General features: G+C 54.0%; 2 protein-coding genes across 4 annotated transcripts; one reads left to right on the forward strand and one right to left on the reverse strand.

Annotated features, from left to right (window-relative positions):
- Positions 1 to 607: 607 nt before the first annotated feature.
- SLC35G6 (solute carrier family 35 member G6) lies at positions 608 to 2,147 on the reverse strand. The gene is given in 4 exon segments (XM_088788980.1): positions 608 to 1,307; positions 1,309 to 1,607; positions 1,659 to 1,695; positions 2,083 to 2,147. Coding segments are annotated over 4 exon segments (1,101 nt in total).
- Positions 2,148 to 2,540: 393 nt separating this feature from the next.
- On the forward strand, positions 2,541 to 16,786 carry ZBTB4 (zinc finger and BTB domain containing 4). Of its 3 annotated transcripts, none has more exons than XM_074319779.2 (4): positions 2,541 to 2,654; positions 10,963 to 11,032; positions 11,478 to 12,544; positions 12,976 to 15,061. In XM_074319779.2, exons 3-4 carry the CDS (start codon positions 11,487 to 11,489, stop codon positions 14,918 to 14,920), a joined length of 3,003 nt encoding a protein of 1,000 aa, XP_074175880.2. In that variant the 5' UTR covers positions 2,541 to 2,654; positions 10,963 to 11,032; positions 11,478 to 11,486; the 3' UTR covers positions 14,921 to 15,061. The 3 variants fall into 3 exon arrangements, with proteins under 3 accessions (XP_074175880.2, XP_019600674.3, XP_019600675.3); XM_019745115.3 differs by lacking the exon at positions 2,541 to 2,654 and adding an exon at positions 3,229 to 3,367 and having other exon boundaries at positions 12,976 to 16,786; XM_019745116.3 differs by lacking the exon at positions 2,541 to 2,654 and adding an exon at positions 10,121 to 10,252.
- The last annotated feature ends 1,324 nt before the right edge of the window (positions 16,787 to 18,110 follow it).

An 18,110-nucleotide genomic window follows, 5' to 3' on the forward strand; every position in this document is an offset into this window, starting at 1 on the left:
TCTGAACGTTAGAAAATCCTCCCCCTTCTAGAATATTTCAGAAATAAGATGGAGGGGTGGATCCCAAGGTATTCTCCAATACGAGGGGTAGGACTTCCACTATCTTTCCAAAGCAGAGATTACACCAACTGCACAGAGTGATCCTTGTTTGATGTCAGTGTCACCTCACCACCCCAAGTTGGGGGCGAGAGACACAACCACCAGGAAGGGAAACTTCCCTCAAGGAAAAAAGGCAAATTCCCTTCCCCCAGTGCAGCTGTTTGCTCTGTTTGTCTGAAAGCCCCAAACACTCCAGCCCCAATGCTCTTCTCTCTGATGCAGAGGGGAAAATCCATGGCTCACGGCCTGCCTGCTTCAGCCCCTCGCATCTGCTCCTCAGACCCTACCCCTTAGTTATGGCCTCATTCCCAAGCCCCAGCCAGGACTCCATATCTCTTGGTCTTCTAGGCAGTCCCTCTCCACCAAATCCCCAAGTTACCCTTGACTCCAAAGGCTGATCCTCTCCCACACCAGTTCTTTTCCAGTCACTTGTTCTCCCATGTTTGCATTCCATTCTCTCCTGTTTACCCCTGTCCCCCTCCCCAACCCTCAGCCTCTCAAGATGATCTCACTCCTCCACCTGCCCTTCCCTCTCACAGCTGAGGTTCTGGGCGGTGATGATGGCAATGCTGCCCAATACTACCCCTGCCCCCATGATGTCAGAAGGTGCCACAGTCTCACAGAGCACATAATACTGCAGCATCAGGGCCACCACCACCTCAGAGTGCAGGACAGCGCACACCGGGGCAGGGTGAGCCTTGGTGACCGCATAGCTCACACACGCAAAGGAGACCAGGGCGAGGATCCCCACTGCTCCTACACAGCTCCAACTCAGAGGATCATTGGGCAGCACGGCGGTCTGCAGCAGAAAGAGGCCCGGTAAGGAGCCCACCAGCCCCACCAAGCCAAACAGGAAGGCCACTGTCGGTAGGCAGGAGGAGAAGTTCAGGGAGCTATATACCAGAAGCCCCAGCGATAGTGCTAGGCCACCTAGGAAAGTGAGCACATAGCCCATGGCGATGTAAAGGCCCGTGGTCTCCTCCTGCAGTGTCCCTAGTCCAGGTCCCACAATGATGATTAGTCCCAAGGTGCTGTCCAACAGGCCACACCAGTCATAGCCGCTGAGACCCTGACTCTCCAGGCAGAGGGCAAGGAGAGCAGAGCAGACAGTGGAAGAACCTTTCCGGATGGTGGCAGCATTGCCAGCAGGTACCACCTGAACAGCACTGTAGGCGCATCCAATGCTGAGGACATTGAGCAGGGCGTGCCCGGACATCGGGAGGTCCCAACAGTGGGTCACCGCGCAGTTTAAGTAGTAGGGCAATGGGAAGGTGGAAGAGGCATCGACAGATGAGCAGCTCCAGTGAGGGGAAGTGGGAAGTGTGGTAAGCCATACGGGAGAAGGGGCCCACAAAGCCAGCCAGCAGGCCCCCACCCAGCAGGGCCACAAGCAGACCCTTGGTGGCATCGGAGGGCCGGCAGCACTGGTGGGAGAGGAGGCTGGGCGAAGTGGAGGGTGGCGATGGCTGGGTGAAGTCGGGCAGGTTGAAGTAGCAGTGACTGCCAGCCTGTTAGGGAGAAAGGAGCTTGGGCATTAGGGCAACCATAGCCCAGGGGACCTGGGACAGGGCAAATGCCAGGCTGGGGTCTAGGACCCTGTGGGACAGTAGAGGGGCAGGCTGTCTTGCTGAGGAACTCTTGGAGCTAGAAAGGCCCTGAAAGATGGATGAGGTAGTACAGTGTGTGCCTTGAGCAGGAAGCAGGGAGTGAGCAGTCCTGGAGCATCATGTTTCTCTGGGCTAGTTGTTCCTGGGAGGAGAAAAAGAGGACCCAGGGATGCTCTGTTTGTTTGAGGAAGGGGAGGTGGCCTCAGATGCTATGTGTTTATGTGATATCACAGGTTCCAGAGACACCTGGGTACACCATTGTGAATTTCACTTGTGGGTAACTCCAGGACAGCTGGGAAGTTTCAGGGGAGGAGGGGAAAGGGAGCAGCCAGGAGTTACGGGAGGGTGGCTATGCCCCCTACGCCCCCACACTCACCATCTTTCCTTGGACTTCCTCTCCTCCTGGCTCAGGGGCCCTGGGCCCTTCAGAGCTCCAGCCATTGTGACCTGATTGGAGTGGGGGTGGGGTTCTTCACTGGAACCTTCCTGAGATGGGGGTGGGTGGGGTTCTTCACTGGAACCTTCCTGAGGTGGGGGTGGGCCTATTTTCACACTGTCCAACTCTGCTTGCTTTATATCTATGTTTCCCTGACTCCACAGTTTGTCTGATTGTGTGTTTCTCTTTACCACTAGCTCTGATGAGATTTCTTTGATTTTAAATTAATTTATGTCTCTCTTTGTTTCATAAAGGTTTTTCCAAAAGGAACTCTGAAGGCTGGCTCTTCTGTCTCCAGAGTCTTGAATTTTTGAACACCAGGGAGGAGTCTCTGGGACTGTCCCTCTGGAGTTTCAGGAATGTGTTTCTTCTGTGTATGCTTCCACCTGGTGTTTTGTTGGTGCTGTCCCAGGAGGCCCACACCAAGGCCTCTGCATTTATGGACAAGTGTATAGATGTGGATATTTCCTCCGGTGGGGACAAAATACCAAGCTGCGTTTTCATCTGCACTGGTAGTCATTTATGTGTGCCTATTCTGTAGGGCTGGGGCCTTCCTGGCCCGCAGCCTGGTGGGGGTCCCGTGCATTTCTGGGGGAGGGTGTGTGTGTATGTGTGTATCCAGGGCTGGCCCTGTTAATGTGCTGAGCCTGGCTCTGCGGGTCCCACGGGACTTGATTCTGAGCCTGCCATGTTGTGGGTCTGCACCCTGAGAGGGTGTGCGTGCTCAAGGCGGTGTGCACCGCTGAGTGAAGGGCAGGGGGGGAGGGGTTGTCCCATCTTAGGGAGTAGGGTGGTCGTGCGATTCTGAGAGGGTGCTGCAACCCGGCCCGTGCCCCGCTCGGTGCCCACCCGTCCTGCGGCCCAGAGCGGTGCCGTTCCCGCCCGGGATCGGTCCAGGGGAAGGCCTTCAGGCGCGCTAGCCCCAAGCCCGAGCCCGGAGCCTTGTGTCGGTGTCGGCTGCGCTACGCCGGCCTCCTCTCGGCGGCGGCGGCGCTGGGGGGGGGACTGTTTCCGGGGGTGGGGGTGGGGGTGGGGGTAGGACCGGGGCGGGGGGAGCCGATGATGTCAGCGGCGGCAGCGGCGGGGCCGGGCCGGGGCCGGGCGCTGGGGGGGCCGAGGCCGGAGCCGGAGCCGGAGCCGGAGCTGGAGGCGGGTGAAACCGGAGCGGCCGGGGGTGGCCACGGTGATGAACCGGGCCTGGCGGACGCGGCGCCATCGCAGTCAGGTGGGCCCCGGGCGAACCGGGCAGGGCCAGGGCGGACCGGAGCCAACAGCCTGGCCCCCTCCCCGCTGCCCGGCGCCGCGGGGGCCGGAGCCGCGCCCGGCGCCCAGTGACCTACCGCTCCCCTTGGGTGTTGACCTAGGGGCTAAGGGGTCGGGGGCTGAGCCTGGCCCCGCCCCCAGGCGCGCACGGCGCTGGGGGGCGACCAAGGGGGCCCTGGTACAGCGTCCCACCCCGCGGCAGCTGTGGGGGGGAGCGATCGCAGAGGGCGGTTGAAGGGGCCGCCCTCTGCATTTGAAGGGTTAATTCTGCAGCCGAATGTCCCCCTCCCCTTGTGGGGCAGGTTGGGGGTGGGGTGGGGCTGGTGTGAGCCCTGGCGGGCGCTGCAAGCTGCTAGGAGGGCGATGGCGTAGGAGCCAGGCAGAGAGGGGGAGGGGTGGGCCGCCGTGCGCCCCAGAGTTAGGGTGTGCGGGGTGCGCAGGGCTAGCGGGGGCCCCAGAGCCGCTGCGCCGTTGGGTCAGGGTTGTGGCTGTGAGTCCTGGAGATTGTGTGTCTTCTGCTGTGTTGTGGGGCAAGGTAAACCTCTCCTGGGCACCACTGTTTGCTGGTCTGGCAGCCAGGGGTCTGGGCAGGCCCTCCCTGGGCCATGGGGACAGAAAGCCAGATGGTGGGGTGTCCAGTATTGTGGGGCAGAATTACAAGATGTGGTCCCTGTGGCTTTGGTTGACAGGCCCATATTCAAAGCATGGTACAATACATGCAGTTTGTTAGATGTGGGGTTTTACACCAGCATGTATTTTCTTGCACGTACCTCTTGTGCTGCACATATGAACTATTTATGAACTGTTGTTTTCTGCATAGCTGGCATGGTGTAAGTGCTCTGGACTGCACCAGAGTGCAGGGTTCATGTGCTTATTTGGAGGGGGCGGTTGTGTACCTTTGAGTTGGAAGGTGTCACATTTAGGTCCCATTTCTGTGTCCCTGCTGAGTTGTGGTCTAGTCTTGGCAAGGATAGCCCGCTGGATGGGTTTATGTGTCTGTATGATGAGTGAGTTGCATGGGTCTGGGGGCACACGTCTAGAACTCAGGTCCCACCTATCATGTAGGAAGTGAGAAACCCTAGGGTGTGTCTCAGGTACTTGTGGGGCAGCTGACACTGGTGTGAGGGGCTCAGGGGGAATGTGCAGGTTGTTTATGGGATCGTGGGCAGCCGAGCAAGGGAAAGGGACTATGTGTGCAACATTCTCTAAGGGATTCTTTTGTGACGTTGTTTGTGGGAGCCTGTTGTTTGTGGGAGCCTGTCTGTGCTGTTGGGCTGGGAGGCGAGCTGGTCAGAAAACATTTGTGGGGAGGGAGGTGGCGTGACAAGGGCATGTGGGCCTCAGCCTTGAGAGATCAGCCGCAAGCTGTGTGTGCGTGCCTGCCTTCTGTGTGTTTAAGTGGCCGTGTGGGGCTGCTGTGGGGCTATGTTAGGAAGAAGGCAGGGAGATAAATATGGGGCTGAGCAAGGACAGCAGGCAGGAGGCTTGGGTGTCCTCACGGTGGCCCAGCTAGTCTTTGTGCGGGGTCTGTGTTGTTGCCCCTCACCAGCCTGCCCAGCATGTCAGGGTCACCGGGAGGAGAGGCCTGGCGGCTGCAAGGAAACTGAGCTTGGACAGAGTGGCTCCTTGGTCATGTTTACGTAAAGGCCGGGTGTGACTCTTGTCACTGAAATGGAAAAAAGAAACACGAAGTTTTCAGCCTCCTCCTCCTGCTTCACCCTCTCTCTGCCCCCCTTGTGGGTATCTCTGCTTTTCCATCTCTTCTGTGACGCACACGGGGCTGCTCCTGGGACTGTGGAAGGGTCTGGGAACAGAATGTGCTCACTAGGCAGATTCCTCAGAACAGGTTTTCCTCACCTTTGGGGTCTGGGCCCTTCTGTAGTGTGGTGTGTAGAAGGTGGATGGTGTGTGTGTTCCAAATGTGCACACCACTGTATATTGCGCCCAGCCTGGCTGGGAGGGTGGATATGCATGGGGGGGCAGGAAAGTCACTATCGCTGGGGCCTCCTGCATGGGAGGGTTGCTGGCTGCTGTGAGAGGCCTGCACAACAAGTGCATGACGGCCTGGTGGAGGGGAAGGAGGCCTAGATGAGAACTGAGGGGTCTGGCCTTACCGCTTCCTCACTGGCACTTTCCCTGAGTGAGCCTTAGTTCCTTATCTGTAAAATGGGGCTAAGTGCCTGTCCTGCCTATCTTGTAAGTAAGTAGCACATGGGAAATGTACCTGGAAAGTAACTACAGTTTGGGGACTATGCCTATGCCAGGTACTGTCAGCCCGCTGTCAGCACTGAGCCCCTCGTCGGGGCTTGGCTAATAACAATAGCAATAAACATTTATTTAGCACTTACTGTGTACCAGGCACTGTTCTCAGTGCTTTTACATATGATTGCTCATTTAGTCTTTATTATGCCCCATGGAAGTACGTATTCTAATTACCTCTCTTTTTCAGATGAGACAGCTGAGGCCCAGAGATGTAATTTGCCCAAAGCCACTTAGCTAGTAAGAGGTAAAGCTGGCAGTCAGGTTCCAGATCCTGTGCTCTTCTATGCTGTCCTCTGCTGCTCTTCTGAAGCTTTCCATGGGCTTCTGTGTGCACATACTTCTCCCCAATTTTTGTGTAACTTAGCACCTGCACGAATCCATTTCAGCAGACCGGTGTGCTTAGGTAGTGACTCAGGGAGTCCTAGCCTAGGGAGTGAGCTAAAATCTGCTGCCGGGTGCTGGCCATAGAGGTACAAAATGTTGATGAACCTGGCAAAGGAGAGATTGTCCTTGTTCTGTGGGTTAGGGAGGGTCAAGAAGGAGCTGGCATTTTGAGTTTGATCTTAACACTTCGGACAGCTTTGGGGAAGAGGTTGGGGAAAGTTGCATTTCTGGCAGGAGGACCAACATAGGCAAAGGCATGGAGGTGCGGGATGTGTTGAGGTTGAAGAGCACACTGGGTGCTTGAAGGGAGACAAACACAAGGCAAGATTAGAAAGGAAGATTGGAACTAGACCCTTGAATGCCTGGCTGAATTTGAACTTCATTCTGGAATGACCGGGGACCAGTAAAGGGTTCCAAGCTTAGAAGTGATACCACCTGAGCCGCACTGGGGACATTGACCTTTAGTGAGGGGAAGGCTGGATGGTAAAAGGTAAGCCTAGGGGCAGGGGAATAGTTGAGAGGCCATGGCCTTGGACCATGCGAGTGTTAACAAGGCCCTGAGCTAGTCTGGGGGCCAGAGACGGGTTGAAGGGAAGGCTTCCAGAACCATTCCCAAGCTGGGCTGCAGACTCAACCAGACTTAGTGACTGCTAGATGTGGGGAGCGAGGGAAAGGGCGGAGTCAGACATAACACAGTTAGCACTTAGCACGTGAGACCCCGCTGCCTGGCCATAGGCCCCTCCCTTCAAGGCAGGATCCGGCAGTATAGCAGAGGGAAAGACTCAGCATCTGGGTTTCGAACAGGCCTGGATTTGAATTTTGACCCTGCTGCTCATGAGCTGTGTGACCTTAAGAAGGGTATATCCATCCCTTTGTGAGCATCAGTTTCATCGGTAAAATTGGGATAATATAAATACTGACTCTGGGTGGTCTTTTGGAGGAAATCATTACATGAGGCAATGTATGTAAAGCCCTGGAAGTATATCAGGCAAAGTGTGAGTGCCCCAGAAGTGGTCAAGTTACACTCATCCTCCTAACTCCCGGTCAGCTCAGTCTGGCACTGAGAATGTCTTCCTTGCTGAAGGTGGACAGACTCCACGCAAACTTTGAAGAAGGCAGGTTCATGCATTCACTACTGTTTTTCTTAAATCTCCCATTATGTACCAGTCACTGTTCTAAGCACTGGGGATAGCAGTGAACAAAGCAGACAAAAATCTCTCCCTTCCTTGGACGTTACATTCTGGAAATCAATGTACAATATGTTTTACTAAGTGCCAAGGAGAGAAATAAAGTAGGGGAAAACGATAGGAAGTTTGGGGAGGTGGGGTGGCTAGGGAAGACCTCCAGGGGAAGGTGACTTTTGAGTCTAGGTTTTAAAAAGGTGGGGCAGAAATGCATGAGGCTATCTGAAGAAAGAACATTCCAGGCAGAGGGAACAGCAAGAGGTGCAGTGTATCTGGTGGCAGTGCTCAGATCTCCGCCTCAGTCACACCTCTAAGATCACACAGCCAGTCAAGAGTAGAGAAACTATAAAGACAAGTAAAACACTGAAAACCACAGAGCCAACCAAACCTACCATGACGCCTGATTTCTGCCTTTTTCTTCACCACTTCCCCCCCCCACCATTTTCCGGGACTGAGTTCCAAGATGATAACAAGAGCCAGCATTTACTGTGTGCCAGGCACTCTTCTAAGTACTACCAGTTATTAGCTCACTAATTCTTCACAACAACCATATGAAGTGAGAGCTTTTCATTATCTCTACCTCATAGACAACGAAACTGAGATACAGAGAGGTTAAGTAACTTTCCCAGGGTCACATAGCTAGTATCTTCTCCACCTCCCATAAGTCCTTGTAGGTCAATGGCCAGTGGTGGAGCAATTGAACTCCAGAGACCTGAGTCATAACCTGACTTGGCTAGCAAAGAGACCATGGGCATATCACCCTGCTACTATGTTTTGTATACCTGAAAGAGAGGAGTTTGGAGTATTTAAAGCCCCAGTTTCCTCATCTGTACAATGGGGTTGATTATAACCCCTGCCTCACTGTGGTCCTTTTCGAGTGTTGAAATGAGACGATGCAAATAAAATGCCTAGCTCTGTACTTGGCACATAATAAGTATTTCATAAATGGCAGCTACAAATGCCATGATGATGATGATTCTAGGTAATCTCTAAGGACTAGGCCAGCTTTGGACTTTTCTGGTTCTATTCTAAGAAGGCTCAGTAGGCCTTGTCCAAGTATCTTCACAGCCATGTCTCAGCAAGCACTACACCTATGTGGTTGTGCAGGTGGGCAGGCCTGGCCACGGAGGTGCATGGGGGCTGGAATCGAACCTTTGTGTTGCTCACCTGTTCAGGACTGCTGCCTCCTGGAGGAAGGGACCTTGCCTCTAATTTTCACAAAGGGCTAGTGGGGGTCCTCGTGGGTGTTGTTGAAAGAAAAACACAACTATTTTTCTATACATTCTACTCACAATACTTCTGACACCAAATGTGTGGGTTTTTCCCACACTGACCAATTCTCTGCCACTAGCTGGGTGTCCTACAATTCAACTCTGACACTACCTGGAGATAGTGTCAGATTCCACAGGTTAAGGGCTCAGTCCCACAAGAGTGCCTCCACTTCAGCTGCCAGTTTCAAGTCCAGGCCTCCTTTCCTTCTGACCAACTGACCAGCTATAAATTGGGGTGTCCCATAACCCCTTCCTCAGATTCAATAAGTTGCTATAATGTCTCATAGAACTGAGGGAAACACGTTTACTGATTTATTATATAGTAAAAGATATAATACAGATGAATAGCCAATGAAGAGGTATATAAGGTCTAGAAGGGTCCTGAGTACAGGAACTTCTGTTTCCACAGAGTTGGGGTGCTCCACCCTTTCGGCATGTGGATGTTTGCCAGCCTGGAAGCGCTATCCTCCCCATAGTTTAGGGATTTTTATGGAGGCTTCATCACATAAGCATGATCGATTATTAACTCAGTCTCCAGGCCCTCTCCCGAGAGGTTGAAGGTGGGGTGGGGCTGAAAGTTCCAAGCTTCTCATCTTGGCTTGGTCTTTCTGGTGACCAGCCCCCCACCAGGAGCCACCCAGAGTCACCTCATTAGAACAAAAGATGCTCCCATCACCCAGGAAATTCCAAGGGATTTAGGAGGTTGGTGTCAGGAACCAGGGTCAAAGACCAACTATTAGAACAAATGATGCTCCTAATGCTTTATCACTTAGGAAATTTCAAGAGTTAGGAGCTCTGTGTCCATTATGGAGATGAAGATCAATTACATATTCCTATTATACCACAGTGTCACAGCTGTAAACATGCCCTTCACCCTGATGTGGTATAGTCAAAAACACAGGCTTTGGAGCCAAACTTCCTGGGATCAGACTCCAGCTCTACTAATGACTGGTCATATATCCTTGGGTGAGCTACCTACGGTAGCTCCTCTGAGCCTTGGTCTGTCACTTTAAAATGGGGAAGCTAACTGCTACCTTTTAGGGTAGTGAAGAGGAAAGGAGCAAATGAGATAATGCGAGGAAAGCACTGACTCTTGGGGGTCCCAATGGGCCAGTGGCTGTCATGAAAGGGAGTGGGAGGCCTTGCTCTCTTTCCTCACTCTACAACAAGACCTATCTGCAATCCAGCAACTGACAGAGTAGCAGTGACTGTGTGCCTGGCTGTCAGGGCTGTTGAACTTTTGCATATCACCTCTGTTTATCACCTTCCTCCTTTTTCTCCAGGAGAGGAGTCAGAGAAGTCTTTTTGGAACATGAAATGGACTGTGGAGGCCAGGTCGTTTAGTCCAGATAGTAGCAGTGCTAAATGGGAAAAGAAGGTTTTTTGGGGGGTGGAAATTGTATGAGGAACTCCTGATGCAAAACACCTCAGAGGACATGTGTGACCCAGGGCATTGGGAAGGAGAGCGCTCCCAGGCTTTGTGGAGGGTGGACGAGGGGCCAAGAGCTCTGCTCTCAGGTCAGCAGGCCTTGCTCTGTGGACAAGCCCCACCTGTTATCAGCTCTGTGTGACTTTGGCTAAGTCACTGTGGCTCTGGAACTCAGATCTTCAACTGAAAAATGGAACTCCAAAGCCCTGGCTATACCCACAGGGGAGAGCGGCTGTGAGGTGCCTTCTGTGCTGTGACTGCCACAGCTGGCATTTGGATTGCCTGCTATTCCTTTTGGATGAGCCTCCCAGAAAGAGGTGAGGTAGGAGTTGTGTTCTCCGCCCCCTCTTTAAGTGGAAGTCCTAAAGCCACCAGCTCTCAGAGTAAGAAGTGGGACCCAAGCTTCCTCACTCCCAATATGGTGGCCTTTCCAGTGCCCTCCAAAGACTGGAGCAAGCTGGCACATGTGTATGAATCGTGGTCTTTGGTGATCTCCTGGCACCTGGGTCAGAAATCCCCTCTAAGATTTATGGGGCAGGCACCTGTGAGAGAAGATTCTCTCCTGCTTTGAATATCTAGAAGCTGGGCCCAATAAAAAAGCTCAAGCAAATCTATTTTGAAATGTAAATGAGACTATTATAATAAAAGACAAAATGTAAATCTTTGATTCACTTTGAGCCCCAAGATTGGGCCAAAGGGACTTGAGAGTGATCCAACAGGCTTCCCTGAACCTATGGGACTGAATTTAGCTGCTGTGTGTTTTGAAGCCAATTGGGAATATGCAAATTATCTTGTTCCTGTACTTCTGGGTCCAGCAGAACAAGGCTTTTGCAATAATCTGCGTGACCTCCTAGGTTTAATTGGATGTGCCTAAGCAAATAACCTGACAGAGGCTCCTGGGCTGGTCAGGGTCTGCAGAGCAGCCCAAGCGTCCTCCTTGACCTGAGAGCTGCACCACTTCCCACCTCATGGGGGTCCCTTCTTTCCCAGTTCCCTTACTGAGGACATAGTTTCTGTTTCTTCACAGAGGGAAGAGGTCCAGCAGAAGGGACTCACTGAGCCACCCCCATTCCGCTCCATGTTGGCTGTGCTCTCAGGTGAGACGGTGAGAGGTCTGCAGCTAGGAAAAACTGGACCCGAGGCAGCAGGCCAGCAAGGGCAGCCATTTTGTCTAGGCTGGGGAGTTCTCTGAAATAGTCATCAGCAGTTGTGGGGCTTCCTCCGCCTCCCAGTGGGTGAGGGGTATCCATTGCTTAATTCTCTAGTCTGTGACTTTGGAGATTTTGACCCCTTGACCCTCATCAACCTGAGGTATCGCTGGCATCTTCTAGCCCCAGATGTTTGACATACTGGTGTTGGATGCTGGCCAGACATAGGTGACTAAGTTTAACCTCTGACGTCTGTGACCAAAAGTTAGTCAGCCTTCCACTATTTCTGACGAATAAACTCCGACCCCCTCTCAGCTCACCTCTCTGATTTTAGAGGCCCCTGCCCTCTGCCCAGCCTCTGAGATCCTCCCCTGGCCTCTTCTCCTCTGTCTAGGCTGGCACCATGCCCCCCCCAGCAGAGGTGATGGACCCGTCCCATGCCCCCGCCGTCCTGCGCCAGCTCAATGAGCAGCGGCTCCGTGGCCTCTTCTGTGACGTCACCCTCATAGCCGGAGACACCAAGTTCCCTGCTCACCGCAGCGTCCTGGCTGCTTCTAGTCCCTTCTTCAGAGAGGCCCTGCTCGCTTCAGCCCCACTGCCCCTCCCACCAATTACTGGGGGCTCAGCCCCCAACCCTGCCACCACCACAGCTGCCTCCTCTTCTTCCTCCTCTTCCTCCTCCTCCTCCTCTTCTTCCTCTTCTCCCCCTCCAGCCTCACCCCCCACTTCATCCCCACCTCGGGTCCTGGAGCTGCCAGGGGTCCCAGCAGCTGCCTTCTCTGATGTCCTCAACTTCATCTACAGTGCCCGGCTTGCACTACCTGGCGGTGGAGGGGACGGGGCAGCTGTGGCAGAGATCGGAGCTCTGGGGCGGCGTCTGGGCATCTCCCGCCTGCAGGGCCTGGGGGAGGGAGGTGATGCCTGGGTACCTCCTACCTCAGCCCCCATGGCCACCTCGCAGCCTGAAGAGGACAGTTATGGGCCTGAGCCTAGGCCAGCCGGGGAGTGGGAGAGTGACAGGGCTGAGGCCCAGGCCCCTGACTCGCAGCCCACCTTGTCCCGGCGGCCCATCCCCTGTCCCCGATGCGGGAAAAGCTTCATCCATCCCAAGAGGCTACAGACCCACGAGGCACAGTGCCGTAGGGGTGCCAGCAATCGAGGGTCTGCAGGGCTGGGAGCCGGGGGCTCTGGCCCCAGTGGCCCTGCAGGAGTGGACGCCTCAGCCCTGACCCCAGCAGTGGGCTTTCGAGGTGGCCCTGAGCATGTAGTGAAGGTGGTGGGCGGCCACGTGCTGTATGTGTGCGCGGCCTGTGAGCGTTCCTACGTGACCCTGTCCAGCCTGAAGCGGCACAGCAACGTACACTCCTGGCGGAGGAAGTACCCCTGCCGCTACTGTGAGAAAGTGTTCGCCCTGGCTGAGTACCGTACCAAGCACGAGGTGTGGCACACTGGGGAGCGCAGGTGAGTGGCCTGGGGGGCTGGGGATTAGGGGTCGGTGGAGGCCGTTGGTTCAAGAATCAGCACTCAGGGACCACATAGACAAGGGAAGGAGTGGGCAGAGTGTGGGGCTTAGGAAGTCATCTTCAGATATCTGTTCACCACTGGCCCCTGCTCATCTGCTTGCCATCACTCCCTCTACCTCCCTCCAGCCCCAGTTCCTTCTGCTGATGCTTATTAGCATCTCTAGGTACCATGCCATGGTTTGGTGCTATGGAGAAGGCTGAGGAGGAAGGAGAAAGTTCCCCTCACAGGAAAGGAGGGTGAGCGAATGGCTGGGAGAATTCTAGGTCTGAGTAGAGGGCAGTAGAGGGTATGGGAAGCTGAGGCCCTGACTTCACAGCCCCTCACTCAACTGGCTCTGTCCCTGTCCTGTTCCCTCTGTCCTGGCCCAGGTACCAGTGCATCTTCTGCTGGGAGACCTTTGTCACTTACTATAACCTGAAGACCCACCAGCGAGCCTTCCATGGCATTAGCCCGGGCCTCCTAGCCAGTGAGAAGACACCCAATGGAGGCTATAAGCCCAAGCTCAATACCCTCAAGCTGTACCGCCTGCTCCCCATGCGGGCAGCCAAGCGGCCCTACAAGACCTACAGCCAGGGAGCCCCCGAGGCCCCCCTTTCTCCAAGCCTCAACACACCAGCCCCTGCAGCATTGCCGCCCAGCCCACCACCTGGACCCCCACCTGCCCCAGAGCCTGGCCCTCCACCCTCTGTCATCACTTTTGCCCACCCAGCTCCCTCTGTCATTGTTCATGGGGGCAGTAGCAATGGTGGAGCCGGGGGTGGGCTAGCCAGCACAGGGGGTGCCCAAGCCGCCTCAGTTATCACTTATACTGCCCCCCCGAGACCCCCCAAAAAACGTGAGTACCCACCTCCTCCTCCAGAGCCTGCAGCCACACCAACAAGCCCAGCCACAGCAGGCAGCCCAGCAACGGCTGCAGGGCCTGCCACGGCCACAGAGGAGGCCAAAGGCCGCAACCCTCGGGCTGGAAGGACTCTGACCTACACGGCCAAGCCAGCTGGTGGGATTGGCGGGGGTGGGGGTCTTCCTGCAGGGCCTAGTAGAGGCCCCTCTCAGTTACAGGCACCACCTCCACTGTGTCAGATCACTGTGCGAATCGGGGAGGAGGCCATTGTCAAGCGCCGCATCTCAGAAACTGACCTTCGTCCTGGGGAGCTGAGTGGTGAGGAGGTGGAGGAGAGTGAGGAGGACGATGAAGAGGAGGACGATGAGGAAGAGGAGGAGGAGGAGGAGGAATCGAAGGCTGGTGGGGAGGACCAGCTCTGGAGGCCCTACTACTCCTACAAGCCCAAGCGCAAGGCTGGAGCCGCAGGCGCAGGCAGCAGCGGGGCCAGCGGGATGCCCAGAGGCCGCAGGCCACCGCGCTGGAGACAGAAGCTGGAACGGAGGAGCTGGGAGGAGACCCCAGCGGCTGAGGGCCCTGCAGGACGTGCCCGTGGTGAGCGGAGGCATCGCTGTGGGGACTGTGCCCAGATATTCACCACCCTGAGGAAGCTGCGAAAGCACCAGGAGGCCCACAGTGGGGGCTCCCACAGCTCCCGGGCTGGACGGAGGCCTTCCACCCGTTTCACCTGCCCTCATTGTGCCAAGGTGTGCAAGACAGCAGCTGCCCTGAGCCGCCATGGGCAGAGGCATGCTGCTGAGCGGCCTGGGGGCACACCCACACCTGTCATTGCCTACTCCAAGGGCAGCATTGGCACAAGACCCAGGGATGTGAAGGAGGAGGCCCCCCAAGAGATGCAAGTTTCCTCATCCAGCGGGGAGGCCGGTGGCGGGAGTGCTGCTGCTGAGGAAGCTTCTGAGACCGCCTCACTCCAGGACCCTGTCATCTCAGGGGGTGAGGAGCCCCCAGTGGTGGCAGGAGGGGGCACCTATGCATACCAGCCTGTGCAGGAATTTCCACTGGCTCTGATTGGGAGTGGCCGGGAACCTGGCAGTGGCAGGGGAAAACCTGGAAGTGAGGGGCCAGTGGGGGCTGGGGAGGGTGACCGCATGGAAGGGATGGGGGCTGCCAAAGTCACCTTCTACCCTGAGCCCTACCCTCTTGTCTATGGCCCCCAGCTCCTTGCTGCCTACCCTTACAACTTCAGCAACTTGGCTGCTCTCCCAGTTGCTCTTAACATGGTCCTACCTGATGAGAAGAGTGGGGGGGCCCTTCCCTTCCTACCAGGGGTCTTTGGCTACGCAGTCAATCCTCAAGCAGCAGCCCCTACACCCCCAACTCCACCCCCCCCAACTCTTCCTCCACCAGTCCCCCCTAAGGGAGAAGGGGAGCGAGCAGGGGTTGAGGGAACCCAGAAGGGAGATGTGGGGTGAGCTCTGGGCCCAGATCTCCCCTTTCACCAGATGCCACCCTCCCTGAACCCCCCGCCACTACCAGCTCCCTGGTTTCCCTGCCCCTTGGGAACCCCTTCACACTTTTGTGCAGGGACTTAGGGGCCCCTGGAGCTCAGGAGTCAGGATGTTTTGTGTGAGATTGTAGTTTTCCCATATTCTGGGAAGGGATCTCTGATGGTTCCCCTCTCAGTTCTCCTCCAGGGAATGGCCTCCACGAGGGGCAGGGCCAGTTCCCGTCCCTTCTCCAGCCCTTGGGGCAACTGAGCAATATACTTATATGAATCTCTACTCATGGCCCCCACCAGCTCTGAATGTCTAACCCACCCCCCTGATTTGTAAACCTAGGGGGAAACCATCTCTCTCACCTAGTGATTCCCCCTCATTCTGAAACTTTCTCTAAGCCCTTGCCCAGATGCTTCCTAGCACATTCCATTCTTAGCGGCCCAGGGCCTGGACCAGACCATTGTGATACCTGACACCCACCTTCCTGGGAGCTTGGTTTTGGATTCTATTCCTCCAAGCGTGGATTTCTGTGTCCCTGTTTCCTTCACATTAAGATGCCATGCCTTTGGCTTCCATACCTTTGGATCTTCCATATTTCTCCTCATACTCCTAGACTCTGGAGATGGCCTCTCCCAATCCAGATCAAGGAGGTGTTGAGGGGAGGGCTACCCATCTGTTCCATGGCTGAGCACTTCCCCAGCTCAGGGCAGCACCAATCTTGGCCCTATCCTGATTCCCAAATCCAGTGAGCCCCAGATTCTTCCAAGGCAAAAGAGGTGAGTAGATCACACCTCTTTCTGCATCTACATATGGCCTCTTCTGGGCTAAACCAGATTTGGGGACTAGGAGGGAGGAGCTCCATATGGGATGGGAAAAGGAATCTATTTTCTCCCTGTTTTGTTTTTTTTTTTCCTGATGGTTTCTCCCAGACTAGACCAAATAGCCAGAAAAATGATGGGGTTTGGATGGGTGGGTAAGCCCAAGATTTGCACATGACCTCCCATCCTTACCTTTACCCCATCTTCCCCAGTGTCGCTTTCCTTACTAATCACTCCAGATGGTTTTTGGGGAACCATCCTACTCCCTTGGTGGGCTTTGGGGTATCCCCACCAACTTTCCCTCCAAAATAGCACCTTATACCCCATCTTTGACTCAGTTCCCCACACCCAAAGATCCCAGCCTAGGGATGGGGTGCAGGGACCTTAAATAGTCCCTAATCCCTAATTTGCACTAGTAACCCTGGTCAGGGGTCCCTATGTTTCCTTCCAGTGGGGAGTTAAATGTCTGCTCCTATGCTCCTAATTCTCTGATAACTGGGCCTCCCCACTCTGTGATTGGATGAACATTTCCCATCAGACCCCCCCAGCCACCCCAAAAAAAGCAGCTCCAAACGGAGAGCCAGTTTTGGGGAGCAAATTTGGTAAATGGGAATTAGAGGAGGAGTGCAGTTTTAAAAAGGGGAAAAGTTGCTGTCATCAAACGTCAGCCTTTTTCCCAGCTACTGTTTTCTGGGGCCAAGATGGCTGCCCTCTCAACAGATACTGAAAGGGCAAGATCATGGCTTTTGGAGGGAGGTGAGTTTGGGGGGAGAGACAGGAGCATCTTCCTGCCTCCTCTTACCCTCCCAACCTATATAAGTGGGGGAGGTTTTCAACAGGCTCCCTGAATGTTAACCACGGAGGAGTGTTGTTCCTTCACTCCTCCTCTGTCTCTTTGCACTTTTCTTGGTCTTGGCCACAGTCCGAGTGAAGAGTTTTCCTACTGAATGTACCAAGGTCCAATTTTTATGGGAGAAAAAAAATTTTTAACAGGGAAAAATGCAAAAAAAATCACTAAAAAGTTCCCACAAATTTTGTTTCTGGCACTTTAGAAAAACTGCGAAAAATACATAATAAAGCATATATATATATATATATATGTATATATATATATCTACACACAAATTATATATACACACACAGCGGAACCACAAGAGACTGAGGAAGGCCTTGGAGGCAGGGGCAGATGGGATGACAGTCCCCCTATATCCTTAACCTGCACTCCTCTGAGGCAAAGAAGCATAGGAGATGGAAAGGATTGAAGATGGACCGGGGGATTTGAATTTCAGAACAGGTCAAAATTCCAAAACCATGAACATTTTGGGAGAACTGAGATTGTAGACTTTTTTCTTTTGTTTTTTTTAAAATATGATTTAGGAAAATAGTTTCCAGAAAATGGTAGTTCTGGGAAACAAATGAGATTGTGGCGAAAAGGAGATTAAAAGATGTATCTGAGCTGGGGAACTTGAATATTGTGAATTTCAGATGTTGGAAATTTGGGATTTTGCAATTTCGTCTTTTGAAAATGATCAAGTCTTGTCAGACGTTTGTGCCCTCTTTCCCCATGTTCCCTGGGAAGAAGGGTGGAGTGGGAAGGCCACTGGTTCTGTGCCACAGCACGTAAGATTTAGAATTCTACAGACTCTAGCTCTATACGTAGTGAGGACCCAGATTTAGAGAAACTGACCAATATTTATCTCCGCATTTGTGTGTGTGTCCAACTCTCTAGGCCAATAAACCAACAAGACAAATGAACTGTGCTCCACAGTGGGATGCCAGGTGCAATTATTTGTGTGGCTGGTGGGTCTGGTTATAAGGGACATGCTGATCTTGTCCCACAGGGATCCCTGGGAGTTGTGGCCCTATTCACTCTCTTAGGACAACAACTTCCAGCAATTGAGTAGGTGTGAGGGCTTGCTGACCCTAGGTAGTTTACTATAATTGCGGCAGCCACTAGGCATAAGCTGACTTTGGTCTGACCTCCAGGCAGAAACATTAAACTTAGTCCAGTTTACACAGGCTACTGGGCACAAGATCTTCATGTCCCAGAAAGGCCCTGCCTTAAATCAGGTACAACCCTTTCTCCAAATTGAAAGGAAACTGAGGTACAAAATATGTGATGGCTGTAAGAGACATGACAAGCTTTTCTACTCCTATCCTCCCACTGGCTTCAACTCCTTGTCGTCCCTCCCCTTCCCTGTATTTTGTCTAGTGTTACGGAGGCATGGGCAAGTCAAATGAGTAAAGCTGGTCAGGGTGGTTGGGAGCTTTGAGGAATTGATCAGAATGGGCAGCCACTAATCAGCTCTAGCAAGTTGCTGCAAACAGGGGAACCAGGCCTGGTGGTA

Source organism: Rhinolophus sinicus, chromosome 12, assembly GCF_057876585.1.
Source record: "Rhinolophus sinicus isolate RSI-liver-muscle chromosome 12, RSI-T2T, whole genome shotgun sequence".
NCBI classification, from domain to species: Eukaryota; Metazoa; Chordata; class Mammalia; order Chiroptera; family Rhinolophidae; genus Rhinolophus; species Rhinolophus sinicus.

What these genes read in the sequence shown, in the direction of transcription:
- ZBTB4 (XM_074319779.2), top strand. Translation starts at nt 11,487, where the DNA reads ATGCCCCCCCCAGCAGAGGTGATGGACCCGTCCCATGCCCCCGCCGTC. An exon ending in TGGCACACTGGGGAGCGCAG is followed by an intron (nt 12,545 to 12,975) that starts GTGAGTGGCCTG and finishes GTCCTGGCCCAG; the next exon opens with GTACCAGTGCATCTTCTGCT.